Source organism: Vicugna pacos, chromosome 29 (assembly GCF_048564905.1).
Source record: "Vicugna pacos chromosome 29, VicPac4, whole genome shotgun sequence".
In the NCBI taxonomy this organism is placed as follows: Eukaryota; Metazoa; Chordata; class Mammalia; order Artiodactyla; family Camelidae; genus Vicugna; species Vicugna pacos.
Window position 1 is genome coordinate 17,172,854 of NC_133015.1, and position 24,633 is coordinate 17,197,486.

The following is a 24,633-nucleotide window of genomic DNA, read 5'->3' on the forward strand; positions in this document are numbered from 1 at the left end:
ATGACCTCCAGCCTAGACTAGACCATTTCACTCAACTTCCCAGCCCGCCATGTCGCTGGACATTTATTTACTGTACCTTCTTCACTGAGAGCCTTTCATTCCCCTCCCCTTCTAGCAGTCGTGAACTTCAGACCCTTTGCTTCCGACACCCATTCCCTTTAACTCTGTTATTAACCAAGCTTCCCTGTATCCTTCCCTCCGCCTATGGGGGAAGTGAGGCCGCTCGAACCGCAAGGCATCCTAGGAAATGTGGTCTCTCTTACTCATTTTGCTTGGGCCCCAGGATGGGGAAGACGACAAAAGAGGTACAGTTAAAACTACAACTCCCGGCAGGCAACGTGAGTGACAATCTTCCTTTCTGCCTCCCTCCCCACTGCCTTCCTCTTCCTCCTCTCCGCGGGCGCTGAACCGCTTGGCCTCACGGTATTTGTAGTTCTTTACGGATCAAAGATCCCAGCACTTGAAGACCAGGAGAGAGGCTGGAAAACTCTAATTCCCAGAGGGCAGAGCGGAAGCTGCGCCTGCGCAATGTCGGTAAGGGCGTGTATGTCTGTGTCTCTGAGGGAGAGAGAGCGAGAGTGATTGAGTGTGAGTGCGGGGTAGGGTGGTGGCCGTTACGTTCGGGGCAACGGCTACGGCTACGGCGGTGGAGAAGTAAGAGAAACAACGTCCGGCGCTTCCGCCTTCGCTTAGGAGGAGGAGGAGCTGATAGGGAAAGGAAAGTGATTCGCCCTGGGCCTGGACTAGACCGAGTCGGGCCGGCTAGGGTTTGGGCTATGAGCCTTTGAGGGTCGCTTGGGACGCGGAGCAAGACTCGAGAGCCAAGAGCTATGTCTCAGCCGCCGCCGCCGCCTCCGCTGCCGCCGCCACCTCCTCCCCCAGAGGCTCCTCCGACTCCGCCGTCCCTGGCGGCGGCGGCGGCGGCTGCTCCGGGGGGGCTCTCGAAGCGGAGAGACCGGAGAATCCTCTCCGGGAGCTGCCCGGATCCGAAGTGCCAGGCGCGTCTGTTCTTCCCGGCCTCCGGTTCTGTCAGCATCGAGTGTACCGAGTGCGGACAGCGGCACGAGCAGCAACAGCTGCTGGGGGTGGAGGAGGTGACCGACCCGGACGTAGTGCTGCACAACCTGCTGCGGAATGCGCTGCTCGGGGTGACAGGGGCACCCAAGAAGAACACGGAACTGGTAAAGGTGATGGGCCTTTCTAACTACCACTGCAAATTGCTGTCGCCCATATTAGCTCGCTACGGAATGGACAAACAGACAGGCCGGGCCAAGCTTCTCCGGGACATGAACCAGGGCGAACTGTTCGATTGCGCTTTACTGGGTGACCGCGCCTTCCTCATCGAGCCAGAGCATGTTAACACGGTGGGCTATGGCAAGGACCGCTCCGGAAGCCTCCTGTATTTGCATGACACTCTTGAGGACATCAAGCGGGCCAATAAAAGTCAGGAATGCCTCATTCCAGTGCATGTGGACGGGGATGGACACTGCCTGGTGCATGCTGTGTCCCGGGCTCTAGTGGGCCGGGAGCTCTTCTGGCACGCCTTGAGAGAGAATCTTAAACAGCACTTTCAGCAGCACCTGGCCCGATATCAAGCTCTGTTCCATGACTTCATTGATGCCGCTGAGTGGGAGGACATTATCAATGAGTGTGACCCTCTGTTTGTACCACCTGAGGGTGTTCCCTTGGGTCTGAGGAACATCCATATATTTGGCCTTGCCAATGTGTTACATCGCCCTATTATTCTGTTAGATTCACTCAGTGGCATGAGAAGCTCTGGTGATTATTCAGCCACCTTTCTGCCAGGGCTCATCCCTGCAGAGAAGTGCACTGGGAGAGATGGTCATTTGAACAAACCAATCTGTATTGCATGGAGTAGCTCTGGTAGAAACCATTATATCCCCTTGGTAGGCATAAAAGGGGCTGCTTTGCCCAAACTGCCTATGAATTTACTTCCTAAAGCATGGGGTGTGCCTCAGGACCTTATTAAGAAGTACATCAAACTTGAGGAGGATGGTGGTTGTGTCATTGGAGGAGACAGAAGTTTGCAGGATAAATACTTACTTAGGCTTGTTGCTGCTATGGAAGAAGTTTTTATGGACAAACACGGTATCCATCCTAGTTTGGTGGCTGATGTCCACCAGTATTTCTACAGGAGGACTGGGGTGATAGGAGTTCAGCCTGAAGAAGTCACAGCAGCTGCTAAAAAAGCAGTAATGGATAATCGCCTTCACAAATGTTTGCTCTGTGGTGCCCTTTCTGAACTTCATGTTCCTCCAGAGTGGTTGGCTCCAGGAGGGAAACTGTATAACCTGGCAAAAAGTACTCATGGACAGCTGAGGCCTGACAAAAATTATAGCTTTCCCTTGAACAATTTGGTTTGCTCATATGATTCAGTGAAAGATGTTCTGGTACCAGACTATGGATTGAGTAACCTAACAGCTTGTAATTGGTGCCATGGCACATCTGTGCGAAGAGTCAGAGGAGATGGGTCTATTGTGTATTTGGATGGGGACAGAACTAATTCTAGGTCCACTGGTGGCAAATGTGGTTGTGGATTCAAACATTTTTGGGACGGTAAAGAGTATGACAATCTACCAGAAGCTTTTCCTATTACTTTGGAATGGGGTGGAAGAGTGGTCAGAGAAACAGTATATTGGTTCCAGTATGAAAGTGATGCATCTTTGAATAGTAATGTTTATGATGTTGCAATGAAACTTGTTACCAAGCACTTTCCAGGTGAATTTGGGAGTGAAATTCTTGTTCAGAAAGTTGTCCACACTATATTGCATCAGACTGCCAAAAAGAATCCTGATGATTATACTCCTGTAAATATAGATGGTGCACATGCCCAGAGAGTTGGAGATGTACAAGGACAAGAATCAGAGTCTCAGCTCCCAACTAAAATTATTCTTACTGGACAGAAAACAAAAACTTTGCACAAGGAGGAGTTAAACATGAGTAAAACGGAAAGAACTATTCAACAGAATATTACGGAACAGGCTGCTGTAATGCAGAAACGGAAAACAGAGAAGTTAAAACAAGAACAAAAAGGACAACCCAGGACTGTTTCCCCCAGTACCATTCGTGATGGTCCATCCTCTGCACCTGCCACCCCTACCAAGGCTCCCTATTCACCAACAACTTCTAAGGAGAAGAAGATCCGTATAACAACTAATGATGGACGACAGTCCATGGTTACACTTAAGTCTTCAACAACCTTTTTTGAACTTCAGGAAAGCATAGCCAGAGAATTTAACATTCCTCCATATTTACAGTGTATTCGGTATGGCTTTCCCCCTAAAGAGTTAATGCCACCGCAGGCTGGAATGGAAAAGGAGCCAGTTCCTTTACAGCATGGTGACAGAATTACAATAGAGATTCTAAAAAGTAAAGCTGAAGCGGGTCAGTCTGCTGCAGCCCACTCAGCCCACACTGTGAAACAAGAAGAGGGTGCTGTCACTGGTAAACTGTCATCTAAGGAACTTCAGGAGCAAGCTGACAAAGAAATGTACTCCTTGTGTCTTTTAGCAACGTTAATGGGTAAGATCAATTTGACTTGATACTATTTCTTAACTTAATTGTGAATGTAATATGCTAAGTTTTTCTGTTGTCTTTGTGAAAAAAAAATCTGGTCATTGTAAGAACTGTTTGATTATATATTTTAGAAGAAAATTTTTTCTTTCATTTTTTGGCAGTGGATGGCTGTTAGTGTAGTTCTCTATTGAGTAAGTATTAGGAAAACGTAACTAAGAAAGTGAAAGTGATCCCTTAATTGTCACCAGATTATTTAAATATAATGTATTCTTGTAATTGTTTTTATTTTTTAAATGGGCTTGTAATGTATCCATTTAAAGCCTTTTTCATTTTTACCCCCGTTGGCTCTATTGAGCCTGCCCACCTTTCCCCTTTTCATTTATTTTTAAATTTCATTTTCTTGCATGTCATGTGATTTCAGGACTTCCTGTTTGATGAATTGCAGTTTCTGGGTTTATATGCTCACTGCACTTCCCACCTAATAGTCTCTCTCCTCCATTTCCTGTTCTGCTTTTCCCAGTTCATCACGTTTTTTTTATTTGTGCATTAAGATTTGTGTTCTAATTTTCTTGTTCAGTGACTCTTTGCCATCAGTTGTAATCAACTATTTTATTATAACTCATGAGAAACATAAGAAACAGAGGTAGATGTTAATGATGTTGCTTAAGAAGCATTTCTTTTTAATAATTCAGCACAAATTAAAGGAAAATATATTATCAACCACATATGTAATTTAAAGCTTTGGATAATTTGGGAAATGATCCAGTGGTGTGTTTTTTACATTATTTTTTGTCTAATCTTTGTTTTTAAATTACTGTGAATATGCTTTATTAAGGCTTAAAGTAGAAAAATTGAAATAAATTACCTGTTAGAGGGGCCTTGTTTTTGCTGAGATTAGAGCTTTCAACTAGAAAAATGATCTGGGTTTTGACTGTGTTTTCTAAGAGTACTGAATTTCAGTGACTTGGGCCTTGACCCACCAAAATGAAGATTATTTCTGGCTTGTTAAATTTGGGGGCCTAGTAGTTAATGGGTATCTAAAAGCTTTGTACCAATTTATTACTTAATATTGCTGACTCTATTTGGGAAGACATTATCATTGAATTGGGGGATATGTCAAGAAATGTACTAAGCACTTCAAATTTTACCATCTCAGAGCTTTTAGTTTCTTAGAGACTGTATGGAATAAAGGGAATGATTGTGATTTTTGCAGTCAGACCTTGAATTTGAATCCTGGCTCCACTACTTATAAATTTAGTCATTTCGGGCAAGCTACTTAACCCCCAAAGTACTTTAGTTGCCTCCTCTCACAAGATACTCCTTGTAGTTGGTACATAGGGCAACAGTAAAGTACTCCCAGAATTCTGAAAACTGAACACCCTCAGCACAGAATGGATAAAATTAGATATATGCAGAAGGCACTTTTTTAAAAACCAGCAATCTCCAGGTCAAAACAGGGAAGAAGTCTTTCTTAATAGAAGAGGAACTCTTGAGGATGTGTCTCATATCAAACCTTGGATGCTCAGCACCTGGTACAGTGCCCAGCAGGTAGTAGGCACTTTGAAATGTTTTTGATTGAATTAAACAGATGACATTACCATATCTAAAGAAAGGCTGTATCAGCAGAAATGGAATGGCTGGTCAGCATTGAACATTGAAAAAGAGTTGAAAAGCAGAATTTGGCACTGTTCATACACTGCTATACAAAAGGAAAAAATATATCAACTGGGGTTCATGAAAATTCTAGTAACTAGAAAGGTAATCTCTGTTGAGGGCAGGAATATTTGATCAGTTCTCTCCATGGCCTGCCTGAAAGATCTGTATCCCTTTACTGATTCCATAGTCATCAAGCATCTAGTCTGATCACTCATTTAGCTTCCTGATGTAAGTACTGATGTACAGGTGAGAGTGCAGGTGAGGATTATGTTCACTTGGAAGGCTCTATTCTGCATTGTAGATGAATAAATTGGCACAGGTGAGATTATGATCAGTAGTCTAAAAGTCTAGTCAGCATAATATATTTCATAATGAAAATTAGTAAAATAATTCTGGTTTACAGTTAGTCACTTTTTGAGTTTGGATTGAGGCTTCTGGACCTGAATATCTGAGTGCTAGACTGTGGACTGCAATGAGTTGACCAAGAATATATTTTTTATTATTATTATTTAATTTAATTAATTGATTTTTTATTGAAGTATAGCTGGTTTACAATGTTGTATTAATTTCTGGTATACAGCATAGAGATTCAGTTATACGAACATTTATTCCTTTTCATATTCTTTTTCATTATAGGCTATTACAAAGTATTGAATATTCTTCCCTGTGCTATATAGTAGTTCCTTGTTTATCTACAAGATAATGTCTGCTTGTTATGCTCTCTTCACCTCCAACATTTATCTTGCTGCCCCTACAAACCCACACATTTAAGTCTTCCACTTCTACTCCTGACGCAAAATTTAAGCATAAAAAAGAGTGTTTTGCCAATTTTATAGTGGTGGTACTTGATAGATTTCCTGCTTTGAAGAACTGAGACGGTGCCTGGCCTGTATTAGTCCTTCTGTAAATATTAGTTTTCTACCTTTAATTCTCTCTTAACTGTATTTGAATTAAGTAGAGGATATTCTTAATTAAAAGTGATATGTTTGTAAAAATGTCAATTTGGAGATAGCTAAGTAAGTACACATAACCTTATATAAAGAGTGCTGAAGAACTATTGATATTTAGATTGAAGAGGGCTGGAAAATGGAAAACGACAGGGTTTGTTTAGAAAATTGCAGGTTTCAAAGTGCAGAAATGCCTTTGTGAATTACTAAATGAGAGCTAAGCTGATGGTACGTTAGTTTAGAAAATAGCTCATCAAGCTTCATGCTGTTTGAATAGCTGGCTCCTTATTTAGGTTAAGGCTTTAATATCATTTTCTATTTTTAAAATTTTTCATTTAAATTGAATTATAGTTGATTATAATGTATGTTAATTTCTGGTGTACAGCATAGTGATTCATTTATATATATATATATATATATATATATTCCTTTTAATATTCTTTTACATTATAGGCCATTACAAGGTATTGAATATAATTCCCTGTTCTATACAGTAGGACCTTGTTGTTTATCTGTTTCATGTATAGTAGTTAGTATCCATGAATCCTAAGCTCCCAATTTAACCATTCTACCCCCTTTCTCCCCTGGTAACCATAAGTTTGTTGTCTTTGTGAATCTGTCTCTGTTTTGTAAATAAGTTCATTTGTGTCCTTTTTTTTTTTCAAGATTCCACAGATAAGTGATACCATACGGTATTTTTCTTTCTCTTTCTGACTTCACTTATTGTCCAAGTCCATCCACGTTGCTGCAAATGGCATTATTTTATTCCTTTTTATGGCTAAGTAGTATTCCATTCCTCACCTTCCTTTATTCAGTCATCTGTCAGTGGATATTTAGGTTGCTTCCTACTCTTGGCCATTATAAATAGTGCTGCTATGAACATTGGGATACATATATCTTTTTGAGTTAGAGTTTCCTCCAGGTATTCCTCCAGATATATGCCCAGGAGTGGAATTGCTGGATGTTAGGGTAAGTGTATTTTCAGTTTTTTAAGTAATCTCTGTACTGTTTTCCATCATGGCTGCACCAAACTACATTCCCACCAACAGTGTAGGAGGGTTCCCTTTTCTCTATACTCTCTCCAACATTTATCATTTGTGAACTTTTTAATGATGGCCATTCTGACTGGGGTGAGTTGATACCTCACTGTAGTTTTTTTTTTCTTTTTTCTTTTTCATTGAAGTATAGTCAGTTTACAATGTTGTGTCAATTTCTGGCATACAGCATATAATCCTTTTCATATTCTTTTTCATTATAGGTTACTCACAAGATATTGAATATAGTTCCCTGTGCTATATAGTATAAACTTACTGTTTATCTATTTTATATATAATAGTTAGGATCTACAAATCTCAAACTCCCAATTTATCCCTTCTCAACCCTTTTCCCCTTTGGTTAGCATAAGTTTGTCTTGTATATCTATGAGTCTGTTTCTGTTTCATAAATAAGTTCATTTGTGTCTTTTTTTTTAGATTCCACATTTTATTGAGATCATATGGTATTTTTCTTTCTCTTTCTGGCTTACCCCACTTAGAATGACGATCTCCAGGTCCATCCATGTTGCTGCAAGTGGCATTATTTTATTCTTTTTAATGACAGTAGTATTCCATTTTATGTGTGTATGTGTGTGTGTTATCACAACTTCTCATTTGCATTTCTCTGATAACTAGTGATATTGAGCATTTTTTCATGTACCAATTGGCCATTTGTATATCTTCATTGGAGAAATGCTTGTTTAGGTCTTCTGCCCAATTTTTGGATTGAGTTGTTTGTTTTTTTCTTATTGAATTGTATGAGCTCTTTGTGTATTCTGGAATTTAAGCCCTTGTCAGTTGCATCATCAGAGGTTTTCTCCTGACCACCTTATCTAAGGGTCTGAGAGGCCTTTGCTAAACCATTCTAAGTAGGTCCCATTTACTGCTGCACCCTGTTAATTTCCCTCATAGCAACTATTACAGGTTTTCATTATCTTATTTGTTGGTTTATTTATTCATTTGCCTCCCCCATTATATTGTAAACTCCATAGAGGCAGGGACAGTAGCCTGTTTTATTCACCAATGAATACCCTTTCTCCTGCACAGGCCCTGGCAGTTAGTAGGTACCAAGTATATGCTTATTGAATGAATGAATGAATGAATGCAGATTATTTCAGCAAAATGAATGTCTGCTGTGAGCTAGAGACTGTACTGTAGTTATAAAGATGAATGAGACACAGTCCTTGCCCTCCATTAACTTACCTGCAGGGTCTCAACTGAGGGCATCCCATCCTTTTATAGCTTTCATTTATAATTTTTATGTATAGCGAAAAGGAAGCTGGAGATCTGTTGATGAAAGCTATGAAAGTATAGGAGATATATAGGATTGTATGTCTTCATTAAATAGGCTGACTTCTTGATAGGGACATGTGTTTTTCCTTTCTATTGTTTTAATTAGAATATTTGTTAAATAGAATTTATGTCTATTTATTTGTATCAATGAGACAATAAGTGAATGCATCGGTCTTTTGCTCAGTATGAATCATTCATGTAACTAGCCACTTTGAATTTAACTATGGTAGTTTAAAATGAAATTACAAAGTTCTACCTGTAATATTTCACAGATTTTAATCTGTGTTGTTCAGACCACTTGGATGTTATTGAATAATTTTTGTAGACTATTATCTTTATTATTTATACAGTATGTGAGTGACTCTAACTCTGGCATTGCAGAATATATAATTAAATTTTCTTATATACCCATTTTTTTGTGGATTTTATTTTGTGGTAGATATGATACATAGCACATCATCCACTGTAAATACCAGTCTAATTTCTTTTTCTTAGTATTATATTATATTAAATTTCTAGTTAACTTTCTTTTTCAAGAGATAGACAAATTTGTGAAAAAAAGTTTGCCAGTTTTATAAGAGTTTTATACACATTTTGTCAGAGTTGCTTTAATGGAATTAGGCTACTTGTGATATTTACCCCACTTTACTACAAAGGTTAGCAACCTTTCAGAAGTTGAAAAAATTGTTTGATTTTTATATACTTTCTATCTTCCTGAAAGAACTGTATGAGTTTTTAATATACATTTTAAAATTACACAATATTTTATACTTTCATAGTACCTCTTTTTTAATTTTTAATTTTTTTTATTGGAAGTGTAGTCAATTTACAATGTGTTAATTTCTGGTGTATAGCATATATATATATTCCTTTTCATGTTCTTTTTCATTATAGGCCATTACAAGATATTGAATATAGTTCCCTGTGCTATACAGTAGGACGTTTTTGCTTATCTATTTTCTATATAGTAGTTTATCTCTGCTAATCCAAACTCCTAATTTATCTCTCCCTCATCCCCTCTCCCTTTGGTAACCATAAGTTTGTTTCCCATGTTTGTAAGTCTGTTTCTGTTTTGTAAATTAGTTCATTTGTGTCCTATTTTAGATTCCACATGTAAGTGATATCATATGGTATTTGTCTTTCTCTTTCTGATTTACTTAGTATGGCAATCTCTTGGTCCATCCATGTTGCTGTAGATGGCATTATTTCACTCTTTTTTATGGCTGAGTAGTATTCCATTGTGTATATATACCACATCTTCTTTAATTTTAACATACTTTTAAAAATTACTTCTTATTAAAGAGGGAAAAAATTAGGTAACTGAAAGAAAAAACATCCATAATATGGATGACTTTAGTGGAAGTATGTATATACCAAAGGAAATGATTTGCCTGTTTTTTCTCCTAGCCAGTTGTTGATACCATGGATTTCTATAAGAAAAGAGAGTGGGTAGTTCTGCCAAATTTATTGTAAAGGTTTAGTATCTAGTGGAGGTTTAGTATCAGTGAAAAGGGTGTAAGTTGTGGAATGATACATAGGGTTCAAATCTAGGCTTTGCCACTTCCTAGCTGTTTGATTTGGGAGAATTTTTTAAACTCTCTGAGCTTGGTTCCTCTTCTGTAAAGGGCTCAGTTGTGATGAGAAAATGAAATTATGTAAAGTGCCTGCTCTGAGCTGGGTAGATAATAAAGATATAGATGGTATTCATCCTTCGCTTAAAGCAGTAGAGCATGCATACTCAGTGGGGCCATGTAAGTCTGAAGAGGGTGAAAATTGGTTCTTGGAAGAGGGAGAGGGTAAAATAAATCTTATTCTGTTTAATGAATAAAGTGCAGATATACATATAGTACATAAACAGGTAACTAGTATACCTATAGAGTTCAAATACCATGGGGGAGGCAGATTAGGAAAATAATGTCTAAAAACAATCTTTAGGGAGAGATAATGAAAACAAGTTAGATTAACACTCCAATAGAGTTCTTTTTTTTTTTTAACATTTTTTAAATTGAGTTATAGTCATTTTACATAGAGTTCTTACTTTTTAGAGTTCTGCCTGCTTAAATAAGGAATAGTCAGGCATGTAAAGTACTAAGAAATGTCATTTTTCTTGCTAGTGTTTAGGTGGTCAGTTCTGAGAAGTTTACTATTTTGGCACCTGTTTAGATTTTGACCAAAAAAATTAAGTGCTACCTATAGTTTTTTGATATGTTTTTATTCTAGAATATTTGATAAATGATATCCTAGAGTATTTGGTAAACTGCTAAGTACATTTAAGATAACATTGATAATAACTGAATGAAAGGTTATCATCATAGAAATAATTTCTCTAAATAAAATTTAATAATAAGTTCAGCAATCAGAACATCTGCCAGAAGTTATTAATGTTCTGTATTTGGGGGTTCTTACTAATATTCAATAATTTAAACTACTGTGCCCACCCTTAAATATTGCCCTATTCTAGCAGTACTGTATCATTAGTGAATTAACTGTTTGTGTGTAGGTAAATGTTCTAGTTAACTGAAACTTTAAGTGCCAAGGCTTTTTAAATTTGTGTACTTTTTAAGCTGATAATACTGAGCAACTTTAGCCAACTGCCATGCAAATTCATACTCTCATTTATGAATGTAGAAGGAGTTAGAGCTCTGAGAGATTGTAGGTACATAGTGATTAGTTCACAATCATCAATAACCCCCATTCAAAGCTCAGATCTAACAGTATAATCTTCTAGTAGGAAAGATAAAACTTAACATTCTTTGTTAAAATAACTATGAAAGGTCCTGATTATAAAAGCAGTACATATATATTATCAGACCAGAGAATAATGAAAGTATAAAGGAAAAAAATAACCACAGTCCACAAACCAAAAGTAACTTTTATGTTCCTTCCTTTCTTTATTAACTTCTTGAACAGTGATTATCACTCTTAACTTCTTATTTGAAACTTCTTATTGATAATAGGCACTGTCAAAGGATGTTCTTGAAAAAATGTTTTTGTGAAATGGTGAAACTTGTGGACTTCTAAAGTTTTTTTCTAAATCTTGTCAACAGTTCACTTCCCCCCTAAATTGATTAGTTTTAACATAAATATAGAATATATATTTTTATATTATACTTTAAAAACATAAAAATCTTTCTGTAACCTTTTCTGTTGTTCTAGTCCAAAGTTAGCAAACTAGTTTACTTTGAACTGGACTGAGTGTTCATATATATTTTGTTTAATATGCCCAGTATTGATTCATGCAGTCTTAAAAATGCTTTTGAATTAGTTTTTTCTACTTTTAAAAATTGGGAGAGTTAATGTTAAAAACCTAGATTTTTGGCTTCTCTTGAAATGCTACTTGATCTTGAAATATTGGGCTTGTACTCTTCCATGACAGTACTTGGCAGTGGCTGCCACCTTTAGATGAGCCATGTTTTTTTTAGTGTGCCATAGTCCCTGTTATAGACTGCATCTCTCATATGGGAGATCTGCCTTACAGTCTCTGAGGCTAATCCACATTAAAGCAAGCCTGGGTTGAACTCTCTTATTTGTTGCTAATATTGTACCTTTTTTTATTTTACAGGAGAAGATGTATGGTCTTATGCAAAGGGGCTTCCTCACATGTTCCAGCAGGGTGGTGTATTCTACAATATTATGAAGAAAACCATGGGTATGGTTGATTTCTGATTTTATTCTTAGATAATATCTCCACTCAAGCTATTATAAGATTAAGAAAGTTCAGATAATATTCTTCTAAAACTATTTCCAATGTTAATTTTAGGTATATATTCTTCTTTGCTAGTCTGCCTAGTTAAAATGGATTATTATCCTGATATGGTCAGCTATGTTTTCTGCTATAATATTACTAAAAATCTTGTATCACTTTTTCCTATTTTTTCATTTAAGTTATATATGTGATCCTTAACAACTAAAGACAGATTGTGAAATGAGAAACTGATTTGTTTATAATGCTAGTGACTATCCCAGAACCAGATAATACAGTTTTTTTGTTGTTGTTCTGTTTTGACTATGAGTACTATGTACTTCAGGGTTTTATGGATTCTAGGAAACAGCTCACTTTACATTTGACTTCTTTTCACATTGTGTATACGCTGTTTATAAGGATATGTGCAAGTATGTAACTGTTATCTTCAGAGTTTTAAGGTCTGAAGAGAGAGGTCGCCAGTATGTGTGTTTGGACCCCATAGGTTTTTTCAAAGATTTGATGTGAATGCTTTTAGCCCCAGAATTTATTACGCTGGCTATTTCACCTTTTCAGCTACCTGACCTCTGCAGACATTAAATACATAATCTCTATTTTATGTTTTTTTCTTTCTCATGCACTTTTTTCCTTATTAAAAAAATAAAACCCAATTTGGCTGTTGTAAAAATGTCCAAACATATAAAAGTAGCAAGAATGATGTAGTGAATCCCTATTTACCTACCACCAGGTTCAGTAATTATCAGTAAATTTCTTCTCATCCCCTCTCAAACAGATTATTTTTAAAATAAATCTGAGACATAATTTCATCTGTAAGAACCTCAGTATGTATTTCTAAAAGTAAGAACTTTTCTTTTAAAAATAACCTTCATTGTAAAATGACTGTAACTCAATAAAAAAGTTAAAAAAAAAACCTTGATACCATTAGCACATCAAAAAAGCATGAACAATAATTTTTAAATATCACCGAGTATTCAGACAGTGTTTAAATTTCCTTGATTTTTGAGAATCTAAAAAATGCTTTTTTCTTTTGATTTATTGAATCAGGGACCAAAGAATGGCTAGCTAGCCAGTTGGCTTCTTTCCTTCCTTCCTTCCTTCCTTCCTTCCTTCCTTCCTTCCTTCCTTCCTAAGACAGGGTTATTGAAGCATGACTTGCATACAGTAAAATTCACCCTTTATAGGTATACAAGTATATGAATTTTGACAAACATATACAGTCATATAACCACTATCACAATCAAGATATAAAATATTTCCATCATTCTAAAAAGTGGACTTGTGCCCCTTTCTGATTAATCCCTTACCTCTAACCCCCAGGCCCTGGCACTAAACCACTAGATATGATTTCTGTCCCTGTACTGTTTGCTTTCTTCATATCACTGTATAAATGGAACCAAATAGTTTAACATTTTGTGTCTGGCTTCTTTGAGCACAGGGGTTGGTAACTACCTGTGGGCCATATCAGTCTCCACTGCCTGCTGTGTGTAAAGTTTTATCAGAGCATAGCCACACTCGGGTTTACGTCTTGTCTATGACTGCTTTCACAGTGCAATGGCAGAGTTGCGTAGTTGTGACAGAGAATATATGGTCTGCAAAACCTAAAATATTTACCATGTTGCCCCTTTCACAGGAAAATTTTGTCAGTTTGTTGTAGCCTAATGCTTTTGAGATCCATCTGTCTGGTTGTATGTATTAGTAGTTTATTCATTTTTATTGCTGAGTAGCATTCCATTGTATGGCTAGATCACATTTTAAAAATTCCATAACCAATTGAAGGACTTTTGGTTTGTTTTAAGTTTTTGGCTACTATGAATAAAGCCAGTGTAAACAGTTGTGTACAGGTCTTTGTGTGGACATGTGTTTTCATTTGTCTTTGGTAAATAGCTAGGAGTGGGATTGCTGAGTCATGTGAAAAGTATATGCTCATCTTTATAAAACACTTCCAAACCATTTTCCAAAGTGGCTGGGCCATTTTGTGTTCCTCTGGCACTTGGTAGTATTGGTTTTTGTTTTTAAAACCATTCTAATAGATTTATAGTACTATCTCTTAGTGGTTTTAGTTTGTGCATCTCTAATAACTGATGATGTTGAACATCTTTTCATGTGTTTATTTGCTATCTTATTATTTGGGGCCCATTTTAAAGTTGGTTTGAATTTTTTAAATTGTGTTTTGAGAGTTCTTTATATATTCTGGGTACACATCATTTATCAGATAATTATTTTGCACATATTTTCTCCCAGTTTGTAACTTGTCTTTTCAGTCTTTCAACATTATCTTTTGAAGATCAGAGGTTTCTAATTTTGATGATCAATTTAACAATCTTTTCTTTTATGATTCATACTTTTTATGTCCTTTCCAGGAAATCTTTGCCTATTCCAAGGTCACAAAAAATATCTTCTGTGTTTTCTTCTAGGAGTTTTGTAGTTTTAGGTTTTATATTTAGGTGTATGATCCATTTTGAGTTGGTTTGTTGGAAGGTATGAGGCGAGGTTCATTTTTTTAATGGATGTTCAATTGCTCCAGCAGTATTTGTTGGAAAAGCTATAATTTATCCATAGAATTACTCTGGTACTTTTATCAAAAATCAATTGACCATGAATTATACACTTGAAAAAGGTGAATTATATGCAAAATACACATCAATAAAATTATTTAAAAAAATTCAATTGACCGTGTTCATATGGGTTTATTTCTAGAATCTCTTTTCTATTTTGTTGATTTATGTATCTCTCCTTTCACCAATAACACAGTCTTGATTACTGTATCTTTGTAGTAATTCTTGAAATCAGTTAGTAGGAGTCCTCCACCTTCATTCTTTCTCAGAATTGTTTTGGGCATTCTAGATGCTTTGCTCATCCATATAAATTTTATTTTATTTTTTTGCAGGGGAGATAATTAGGTTTATTTCTTTTTTTTGACGGGGTACTGGGGATTGAACCTCGTGCATGCTAGGCATGTGCTGAAGCACTTGAGCTATACCCTCTCCACCTTATCCATACAAATTTTAGAATCAACTTGTCAATTCTACCAAAAAAGTCTGCTGGGATTTTTATTGTGATTGTGTTGAATCTGTAGAATAAATTGAGGACAATTGATATTTTGACAACATCGAGTCTTCTGATTCATGACAATGTTACATTTCTTTATTTATATAAGTCTTCTTTAATTTCTCTCATCAAAATTTTATAATTTTTAACATATAATTCTTGCATATCCATTGTTAGATTTGTACCTAAATATTTCATGTTTGGGGGATGCTGTTATAAAAGATTCTTTTTGAAAATTCCAGTTTCCTGTTGTTCATTGCTTAGTGCATAGAAATCAGGTTTTTATGCTTTAACCTTGTATCCTGCGACCTTGCTAAACTCACATGTTAGTTCTAGTAGCTTTTTAGCCGATTCTTTGGGATTGTCTGTGTAGGTCCTCAAGTCTTTTGCAAATAAAAAACTTTTAGTTCTTCCATCTCAATATATATGCCATTTATGTCTTTCTCTTGCTTTATTGCACTAGCTGTAAGTTCAATGTAGAATAGTGGTGAGGGTGGACATCCTTGCCTTGTTTCTGGTCTGAGGGGGAAAGCATTCAAACCTGTAGGTTTTTCAGCAATGCCCTTTTGTCAGGTTGAGAACATTCCCTTCTATTCCTAGTTTATGGATAGTTTTATAGTATTGTGAATTGATGTTGAATTCTATCAGGTGCTCTTTTCCTCCTGATTCCATCTACTAAAATGATCTTACAAGGTTTTTCTCTTTAGTTTGTAGACAGCATGAATTACATTGATTTTTGAATGTTGAAAACCAGCATCACATGCTGGATTCTAATTGCTAATATTTCATTGAGTGTTTTTTGACATGGTATTCATGAGTTATAATGGAATGTAGTTTTCTTGTAATGACGTTTAGTCAGGGTAATGTTGGCTTCACACAATAAGAGTTGGGAAGTGTTCATTCCTCTTCTGTTTTCTGGTAAATTTTGTAATAGCTCTGATATTATTTCTTCCTTAATGTTTGGTAGAATTCACCAGTGAAGCCATCTGTGCTTGAGGTTTTCTTTATTGGACAGTTTTTAACTATGAATTTAATTTCTTTAATCGAGTGCTCTTAAGGTTATCCCTTTCTTCTTGAGGAAGCTTTGTTAGTTTTGTCTTTCAAGATGTCTGTTTTTTCAAGAATATATGTTTTTTCAATATATTCAGTCTTGTGCAACTATCACCATAATCACTTTTAGAATATTTTCATCTAAGTTATCAATTTCATTGGCATAAAATTGTTTATAAAATTCCCTTATGATCCTTTTAATATCTGTCAGGTCGATAGCTCTGTCATTTCTCATTTTGTGCCTTTCTTGTTTTCCTGACCAATCCAGCTAATGGTTTATCAGTTTTATCGATCTTTTCAAAGAAACAGCTTTGGTTTCATAGCTTTTCTCTGTTGTTTTCCTGATTTCAGTTTCATTGATTTCTGTTACTTTTTCCTTTCTTATGCCTGCTTTGGGTTTAATTTGCACTGTCCTTCTAGTTTCTTTAACTAGAAGCTTAGACTATTGATTATAAATTTTTGTTTTCTAATATAAGCATTTAAAGCTATCAGTTTCTCTCTGAGCATCCCCCTGCCATTTTTTTTTTCATCCCTTTCTTTTTAACTCTAATCTTTCACTTCATTCTACCTTCTGAAATAAATTGATACCAGGTAATGGTTTTTCTTAAAGGTATTATTTAATTAGAATTGATTATAGAGCTTGCAGTAATTGGGGTAAGTATGCATTGTCTTTCATACAACTGAAAATAACTTCCTTCAGTTGTTTTTTGTGTGTTGGGAGGGTTGTGGTGGGTGGTGTGGGAATGATTCTCTTGATTATTTTCTAAGTAGTTTTCTGTTTCTGGTTTGAAGTTATTCTTAAAATGTTTGCTGGGATGCTAAGACAATTTAATGGAGAAAGAATAGTTTTTTTCAGTAAATTGTGTTGGAACAACTGGATATCCACATGCAAGAGAATGAAGTTTGGCCTGTACCTTGCACCAAACAATTTTGAGAATTAAGCCAAAATGTATAAAAAACCTGGGTATAAGAGCTAAAACTAGAAAACTCTTGGAAGAAAACATAGGCATAAAACTTCTTAATTTTGGATTAGGCCAGATTTTCTTAGATATGACACCAACAGTACAAGCAACAAAAGAAAAAAGTAGATAAATAAAAAGCAAACTTTTGTGCTACAAAGGACACCAACAAGAAAGTGACATGACGACCCACAGAACAGGAGAAAATTCTGCATATTATATATTAGAGAGTAGATTTGCATCTAGAATATAAAGAACTCAGCAATAAAAACACAACCTAGTTAAAAAATGGGCAAAGGATCTGAATAGACATTATTCAAAGAAAATATATAAATGGCCAGTAAGCACATGAACTGATGCTCAACATCATTAACCATAGGGAAATGCAAACCAAAACCATGAGATAGCACTTCCCACTCACTAGGATGGCTATAATTAAAAAGACAGAGAATAAGAACTATTGGCAATGAAATCCTAGTGAGCATGTAAAATGGTGCAACTACTTGGGGAAAAAGTCTGGCAGTTCCTCAAAAGATTTTAAAAAGATGTGGTATATCCATACAATGGACTATTACTTGGCAATAAGAAGAATGAAGTACTGGTATAGACTGCGTTGGGGATGAACTTTGGAAATATTCTGCTACATGAAACAAGCCAGAAACAAAAGACCATATATTGTATTATTTCAGTTATATGAAAAGTCATATAAATGACAAAATAGGCACACCTAGAGAGAGACAGAGTAAATCAGCGGTTGTCTAGGGCTGGGAGTTGGGTGGCAGAGGGGGAATGGGAGTGACTGCTGATGAGTTCAGGGTTTCTTTTTGGGGTGATGAAAATGTTCCAAAAGCAATTATGGTGATGGTTACTCAACTCTGAATATACTAAAAACGTTCAACTGTACACTTAAAACAGGTGAATTATATGTGACTTATGTTATTATGTCTTTTGGTGTATATGTGCAATGGAATTGTTAATATGTGATATAGACATTTCAATACACCTTGATTCTTACAATGGAAAAGACTATATAAGTTATATAAAACCTAAATGACTGTGTTTAAAGGGATCAAGATCACAGCATTTGAAGTATTTGCATTGTGTTTTTTTTTTAACATGTGTTTTAAAATTTTATAATAATGTAAAGTCTAGAAACTGGAAGTGGGAAACATCACCTGCCAAGTATCTGTCTTATCCATGTATTTTTTTTGGTATGATTGTAATTATAGTACTTAAGATTTGTTTCCTGCTATTTTACCATCATGCACATTTTACTGTATGTATGAGGCATTATAGATTTCTTCTTTATATCAGTATTAATAGCTGCATATTACTTCCATCAGGTAGATAGACCATTATTTTCTTAACCATTCTCTTCTTGTTGAAAGCTTAGATTGTTTCCAGTGTTTCATTATAAGTAATGTGATAAACATGTGTGGGACTATGATTCTCACCAGGGATAGCCAAAAGAAAGCACCACAGCAGCAGCCTGGAAACAATTACAAACCCTTCTTGATCTATTAGAGAAATTAACTATTCACTGCCTGATTTGTATTAGACACTGTGGTATGTGCTTTGCATGTATTCCCATGTAATCCTCAAATAATTAGTGAAATGAGCAGTATACTTATTGTTATACTTGCCTCGTTGCATTATAATTATCTATTTGTATCCATCTTCTAAGAATTACATTTTATTTTTGAATCTTCAGGGTCTACTTTAGTTCCTGGCACATAGTGAGGCTCAATAGATATTATCTATTGAAATGAAAGTTTAAAAGCTTTGCCTAGAGGCATCCCTGGCCTTACCATTCAAAATTCTCTTCTTTGCTACCTTTGTTTCCTGAAGCATGGTTTATAGCTCTCTGAAGTAGGCAGTAAACTGATTTCAAAGTTGTGCCCTGAAAGGTACTATTTAGAAATCTCTGATTTTAATTTTTCTATGTTTTTTTTTGTCAGTTATTTCTGCCGAAAATGTTGTGCCCGGAGGAAATTCTCACTGGATTTTTGCTCATCACTGAAATGAATGTTTGTTTGAAATTAGTATATGTTATTTATTCACTTGAAGTTTAGTTCATTTCCCTGGTTATTTGGAATATTCACAGTAATGTACATGGGAACCACTCTGTAGCTTCCTTCAGAGGAGTAAAGAACTATTAATAACCTACAGAACTGGAGAGAGACTACCTAAATGCCCACGAAGCGTTCTAGAGTTTGCTCGTCCTTCCCCTCCGAATTTCTGTAGCACTTACTAACAGTTCTATTCATTTTGAACTAGTTTGCTTTTGTCTTTGTGCTTTGCCATAAATATTCCCATATGCACCATATATTATTAAAAGTTCTCTACCTCATTTAAAAAAAATCTGTGGTTTCATAAAATTTGAAAACCCTTATTTTTGCATACTTGGAGTATTCTTTGAGTGACAAATTTAAAATATAAGGTTATGGATAGCTTAAAACACACATGTAATTTTTTTATACCCAGGCTGGAAAAAGTGTAAAGTTTTAAAACACCATGTAGTGAGACCAAACTCTTAAACTAGAATATAAAGGGAAGCCTGCTTAAAGTTCTTTTCTTCTACTGCTGCATTAGTTGACATGAGAAGTATATCACACTGGGCCATTTGAGGAGTGTCCATAACTCAGTCTTATTTTGGTGATTCTCATCTGCCAGAGAGGAATAAGAATTGTTAACATGAAATACAGCAATTTTCTATATATACTGGTAGGAAGATACTGTTAATTTATTGTGACAAAGTGTCAGTTCTGTCAATTCTTGCAGTTATACTGAAGTCACAACGTCTTAATCTTAGCTTTCCTAAATGTGCCCCTGCAACTACTGCTCTACCTATGGAATATCTTATTTTGAAAGTTCATATTTTTTTTATTTTTGTGAAAAATATATACCTATGGCACACTAAGAAAACTTTTATTCTGGTATTCTGTAGTTCAGTAGAATTCAACACACTATGCAACATGTGTGTACAACATTTTGCCCTTACAGGTATTTTTAAAGGTTATAATTTGAATTTTAGTAAATGACAATATATTTTTTGATTGCTTTACTATAAGCAAATGCTTTACTAACACTGTTGCTAGTGTCTTCCTTATAGTTCAGCTGTTTGTTTCAAGCCTAACTTTCCTAACTTTGTAACAGGTTAATGATATATATATACATACATATACATACATATATATACACACACATATATATACATACACACACACACATAAATATATGTATATTTAAAGTCCCCTGGGGAACTACTGTAAGGTCTATGGTGATGTTTCTTTTTTTGTAATGGCATTAAATTCTATCAATAAATAAGTATAATAATTTTCTCATTTTGTTTTGAAAGCTGTCACCTGTAGATTATTATTGGAAATTTACAATTGCAGTTATAATTGTCTTTATGACACTTTAAGTACGATTTTAACGTGTTAAATTCTTTTTCCTTTCTTAAGGTATGGCTGATGGCAAGCATTGTACTTTTCCACATCTGCCTGGCAAAACCTTTGTCTATAATGCTTCTGAAGATAGACTGGAGTTGTGTGTGGATGCTGCAGGACATTTCCCCATCGGTCCTGATGTTGAAGATTTAGTTAAAGAGGCTGTAAGTCAGGTTCGAGCAGAGGCTACTACAAGAAGTAGGGAATCAAGTCCCTCACATGGGTTATTGAAACTAGGTAGTGGTGGAGTAGTGAAAAAGAAGTCCGAGCAGCTTCACAATGTAACTGCCTTTCAGGGAAAAGGGCATTCTCTAGGAACTGCCTCCAGTGCCCCACACCTTGATCCAAGAGCTAGGGAAGCTCCAGTCGGAAGGAAGCATACCCCAGGGACAGACTTCAGTAGTAGTTCCATTAAAACAGAGCCTTCTGTATTCACAGCTGCTCCTAGTAACAGTGAGCTTATTCGAATAGCTCCTGGGGTAGTTACAATGAGAGACAGCAGGCAGCTTGATCCGGATGTGGTTGAGGCCCAGCGAAAAAAGTTGCAGGAAATGGTTTCTTCTATTCAGGCATCGATGGACAAGCACTTACGGGATCAAAGTACAGAGCAGTCACCATCTGATCTTCCTCAAAGGAAAGTAGAAGTTATGAGTTCTTCTGTGAAGTCTGGGGGTCTTCAGACTGGCTTACCCGAATCTTTTTCTCTAACTAGTGGCACTGAAAATTTGAGTACGGAAACAACTGATAGCTCTGTGGCAGAGGCACTGGGAGCAACATTTGCCACAAGGTCGAAAGCACAAAAGGGAAGTTCTGTGGAGGAGCCTGAAGAGATGGATAGTCAGGATGCTGAGATGACAAACACAACTGAGCCAATGGATCACTCTTGATTTACTTAGAGGCTAATAAAGGCAGGATGTTTATTGTGAATATGTAATTTTTGTTGGCTGGGCCACATAACTTGATTAGTCATTAAAAATCTTGTACGTATATAATTCAAAGATTTATCTTGTTATTCAGTGCATGATAGCAAGTGTGTGATTGGCAATAGCTTTTAATATACTGCTGCCCAGGCTGGCTCTGAATTCCTGTAAATTAGTTATTAGATCTGCTGAGATGACTTTCTTCCATATATGTGGTTCATTGGAAGTTCTTTGTAATTTTAATTCCATGAAAGTCTTAATGTTTCAAATATGAAAATTCTCTTGCTAAATATGTTTGATTTCTGAGAAGACTACAACTGGGGGGAAATAAGATTTTGCTAATGTTGATGTCATCAAGGTAACCATTCCACATATTTATTAGTGTGTCAAAGGATTTATGTAAATTTGAAGGTTATCTGAATGAAACTGTACCTTGAAATTCATAAAAGGATATATTAGACACTGGGATCCTGACATTTCTGTGAACGTAAACACATTTACAGAGGTATGTATTCTTGGTGAAAATATCTTGAGAATGGAGTGTAATGATATAACATTTTGCTGATTTGAGCAAAGTTAGGAGAAAATATCTATTCTAGAATGATAAAGTCAATGTGATTCAGTAATGTTGCTGTCCAAGCCAACACAGCCAATTGTGTGCTCTGTTGTTAATAATATTTACCATTATTTTGAATCCTGGCCTAGTCAATTACCACCAATTTTTTGTTCTTTAATCTTGCAGAAAAGTTGATTGCAAAGTGAAGTAGAAAATAATAAAAATAATGGTAGCAGTACAGTAGTTAATCTCTAATTTTCAGAGTTTTGTCAGATTCACAGAGAATTTATAAATAAGAATTTATCTTTATGAATGAGTTACATTGTTCTACGATTTTGATCAGTGGTATTTAAGCTTCTATATGCTGAGTGTCTTTGAGCCCCTTTGAACCAAAAAATCGTTTCCTTTTTTGTATAAGATTTTCTTCATTTGTTGGCTTCACTTGGATTTGGATGCAAATCTTACTGCATCATACCCTGGTCAACTGGGCATTTGCTGAAATAGTGTATTCATCAAATCTTTAGTGCCAGTTTCCTCAAGAAGCAGCTTTCATGCTTATTCCTTAAAGACAAAGAATGCTTATCTTGAGATTGGTATTGCACTATTTTATCCTATTCTGCAAATCTATATTCTGAAATGTACACTTTAATCCATCTTTTCCCTCTGTTCACTAAAATTAAGTGGAATCTGAATGGATGAAAGACAAAATGTATGTTAATACAGTCTCTTATCTAGAGCATTCAAAGCCTGGCTCTCTCTGTTTGCTTGTGTAACAGATGCAGAACTGTTTGCCTTTTTAAGAAAATGTACATCAGAAAGTATATCACCAGGTATTTAAAAATCTTAACCTGTTGATTCATGAGGACTATAGACAATACTTTAACTTGTGTTTCCAGATAAGAGAGGTTTAGGGGTTTCTTTCTATGAAAGTATCTCTGACTGAATCCACCCTTACTGAACGAACTGCTCCATTTTGAATAGGGAAAGAAGGGATATCCCAAGATGTTGCAGGTGATGTCTGAGCAAGATACATATTTGGGTTTTATCACATTACCACATTTTTTAAACCATATTTTTATCTCCATTCTTCTAGATTTCTTTCGTGTACATTTCTCTAGGTCTATAAATAGAAAGAAAATTTAGAACTTTCATATTGTGCACTAGTTTTGCATAAAGAACTGCAGCTGCCAAATAATATTTCCCATTTAGTTAGTATAGGTGATGTCTGTGTATTCAATTAAAAATGACAAATATCACTAACCACTATAATTATTTTTGGCTTTTTTCAGCCATTGAAACATCTCACCCACATACACTTTTTTTAAATACAGGAAAACTATTTAATGAGGGAATGCACTGCTTCCAGGTAAACGATATAATCACCTTTTCTTTAACAAATATTTTCTTCACCTGTGGCTTGGTGTAAAGTAAAAATAGCATAAAGTAAAAATATCACACACATTTTATCTCATATTAAATACTTGGATTTCGTCAAATTAAAATGCACCTGTGAACATTAGAAGGGGGGCTTAATCTCTGACAACATTATTGATTTCTCTTGCCACAGCAATGCTATTTAGAAACTGGCTATGTATATGAATATTATAATAATAGTTTGGGTTCTCTCTTGATAAAGAATAAAAGGCTTGATTCTGAGAATGGTCAGATTTCCTAAAATTATTTTAAATCCACTGAAATTTTGTTTTGGTAATTAATGGTTTTTGAGAAGTGGACCAGGTATCAGCTTAACAAAAAAGTTTTAGAACAGAATTTAAGTTCTTGATTATCATCATTTGTCCATCTATATGGTTATCATAATCAAATACATGATTTCAGAGTGATTATTTTTTTAGTACTGCCATTTGTGATCACCACAACCTTGAGTCCAAGCTAGAGATCATAAATCAGTTAAAATATTTTCTTAGCCCTACAGGTAACATTCTAACTCTAATTCAGTACTATAATTAAATTCTATTTGCAGTGTTTAACTGAAAGTGGAAGTAAAATTATAATTTTTTCTTCTGTAATCCATTTTATAATTAATAATACCAAGTTTGAATTGATGTCCCAAAGTCCAGGTAGAGTTGAAGGTGATGTGTGTCTTGAATACTGGTAATGAGGAACTGGCTGAAATTGAAGAAAACAGGATGCTGTCAAATATTATGGGCTAGGATATAATGAACGCCAGGGGAGTGGTTACTCAGGAACTAGTTAAAGAATAAGTCTAAGGCCCATTTTCCCTCCTTTCACTGTATTTCAGATATTTTATTGGAAAATGTTAGGCTAAAGACCTGAGGAATTTAGCAAATGCTATTGACTGTGAAATTTGCTTTATATCTTCTGATAATTTTGTTTGGTTGTTACAATCAAGCCTACTGCTTGCAATTAAGATTATCAATCAGAAATGCATCTGTGATTCCCAGCCACATAGGCCCTTATTGCCATTATTTTTAAGAATCTAACTTTATTGGAAATTAGCAG

General features: G+C 35.6%; 1 protein-coding gene across 2 annotated transcripts; it reads left to right on the top strand.

Moving 5' to 3' along the window:
- Nucleotides 1-561: 561 nt before the first annotated feature.
- Nucleotides 562-22,891, top strand: VCPIP1 (valosin containing protein interacting protein 1). Of its 2 annotated transcripts, XM_072951881.1 has the most exons (4): nt 562-3,543; nt 12,030-12,116; nt 20,692-20,840; nt 21,115-21,296. In XM_072951881.1, the coding sequence occupies exons 1-4, from the start codon at nt 831-833 to the stop codon at nt 21,145-21,147; spliced, it is 2,982 nt and encodes a 993-aa protein (XP_072807982.1). In that variant the 5' UTR covers nt 562-830; the 3' UTR covers nt 21,148-21,296. The 2 variants fall into 2 exon arrangements, with proteins under 2 accessions (XP_072807982.1, XP_006204764.1); XM_006204702.4 differs by having other exon boundaries at nt 566-3,543; nt 20,692-22,891.
- Nucleotides 22,892-24,633: the final 1,742 nt, after the last annotated feature.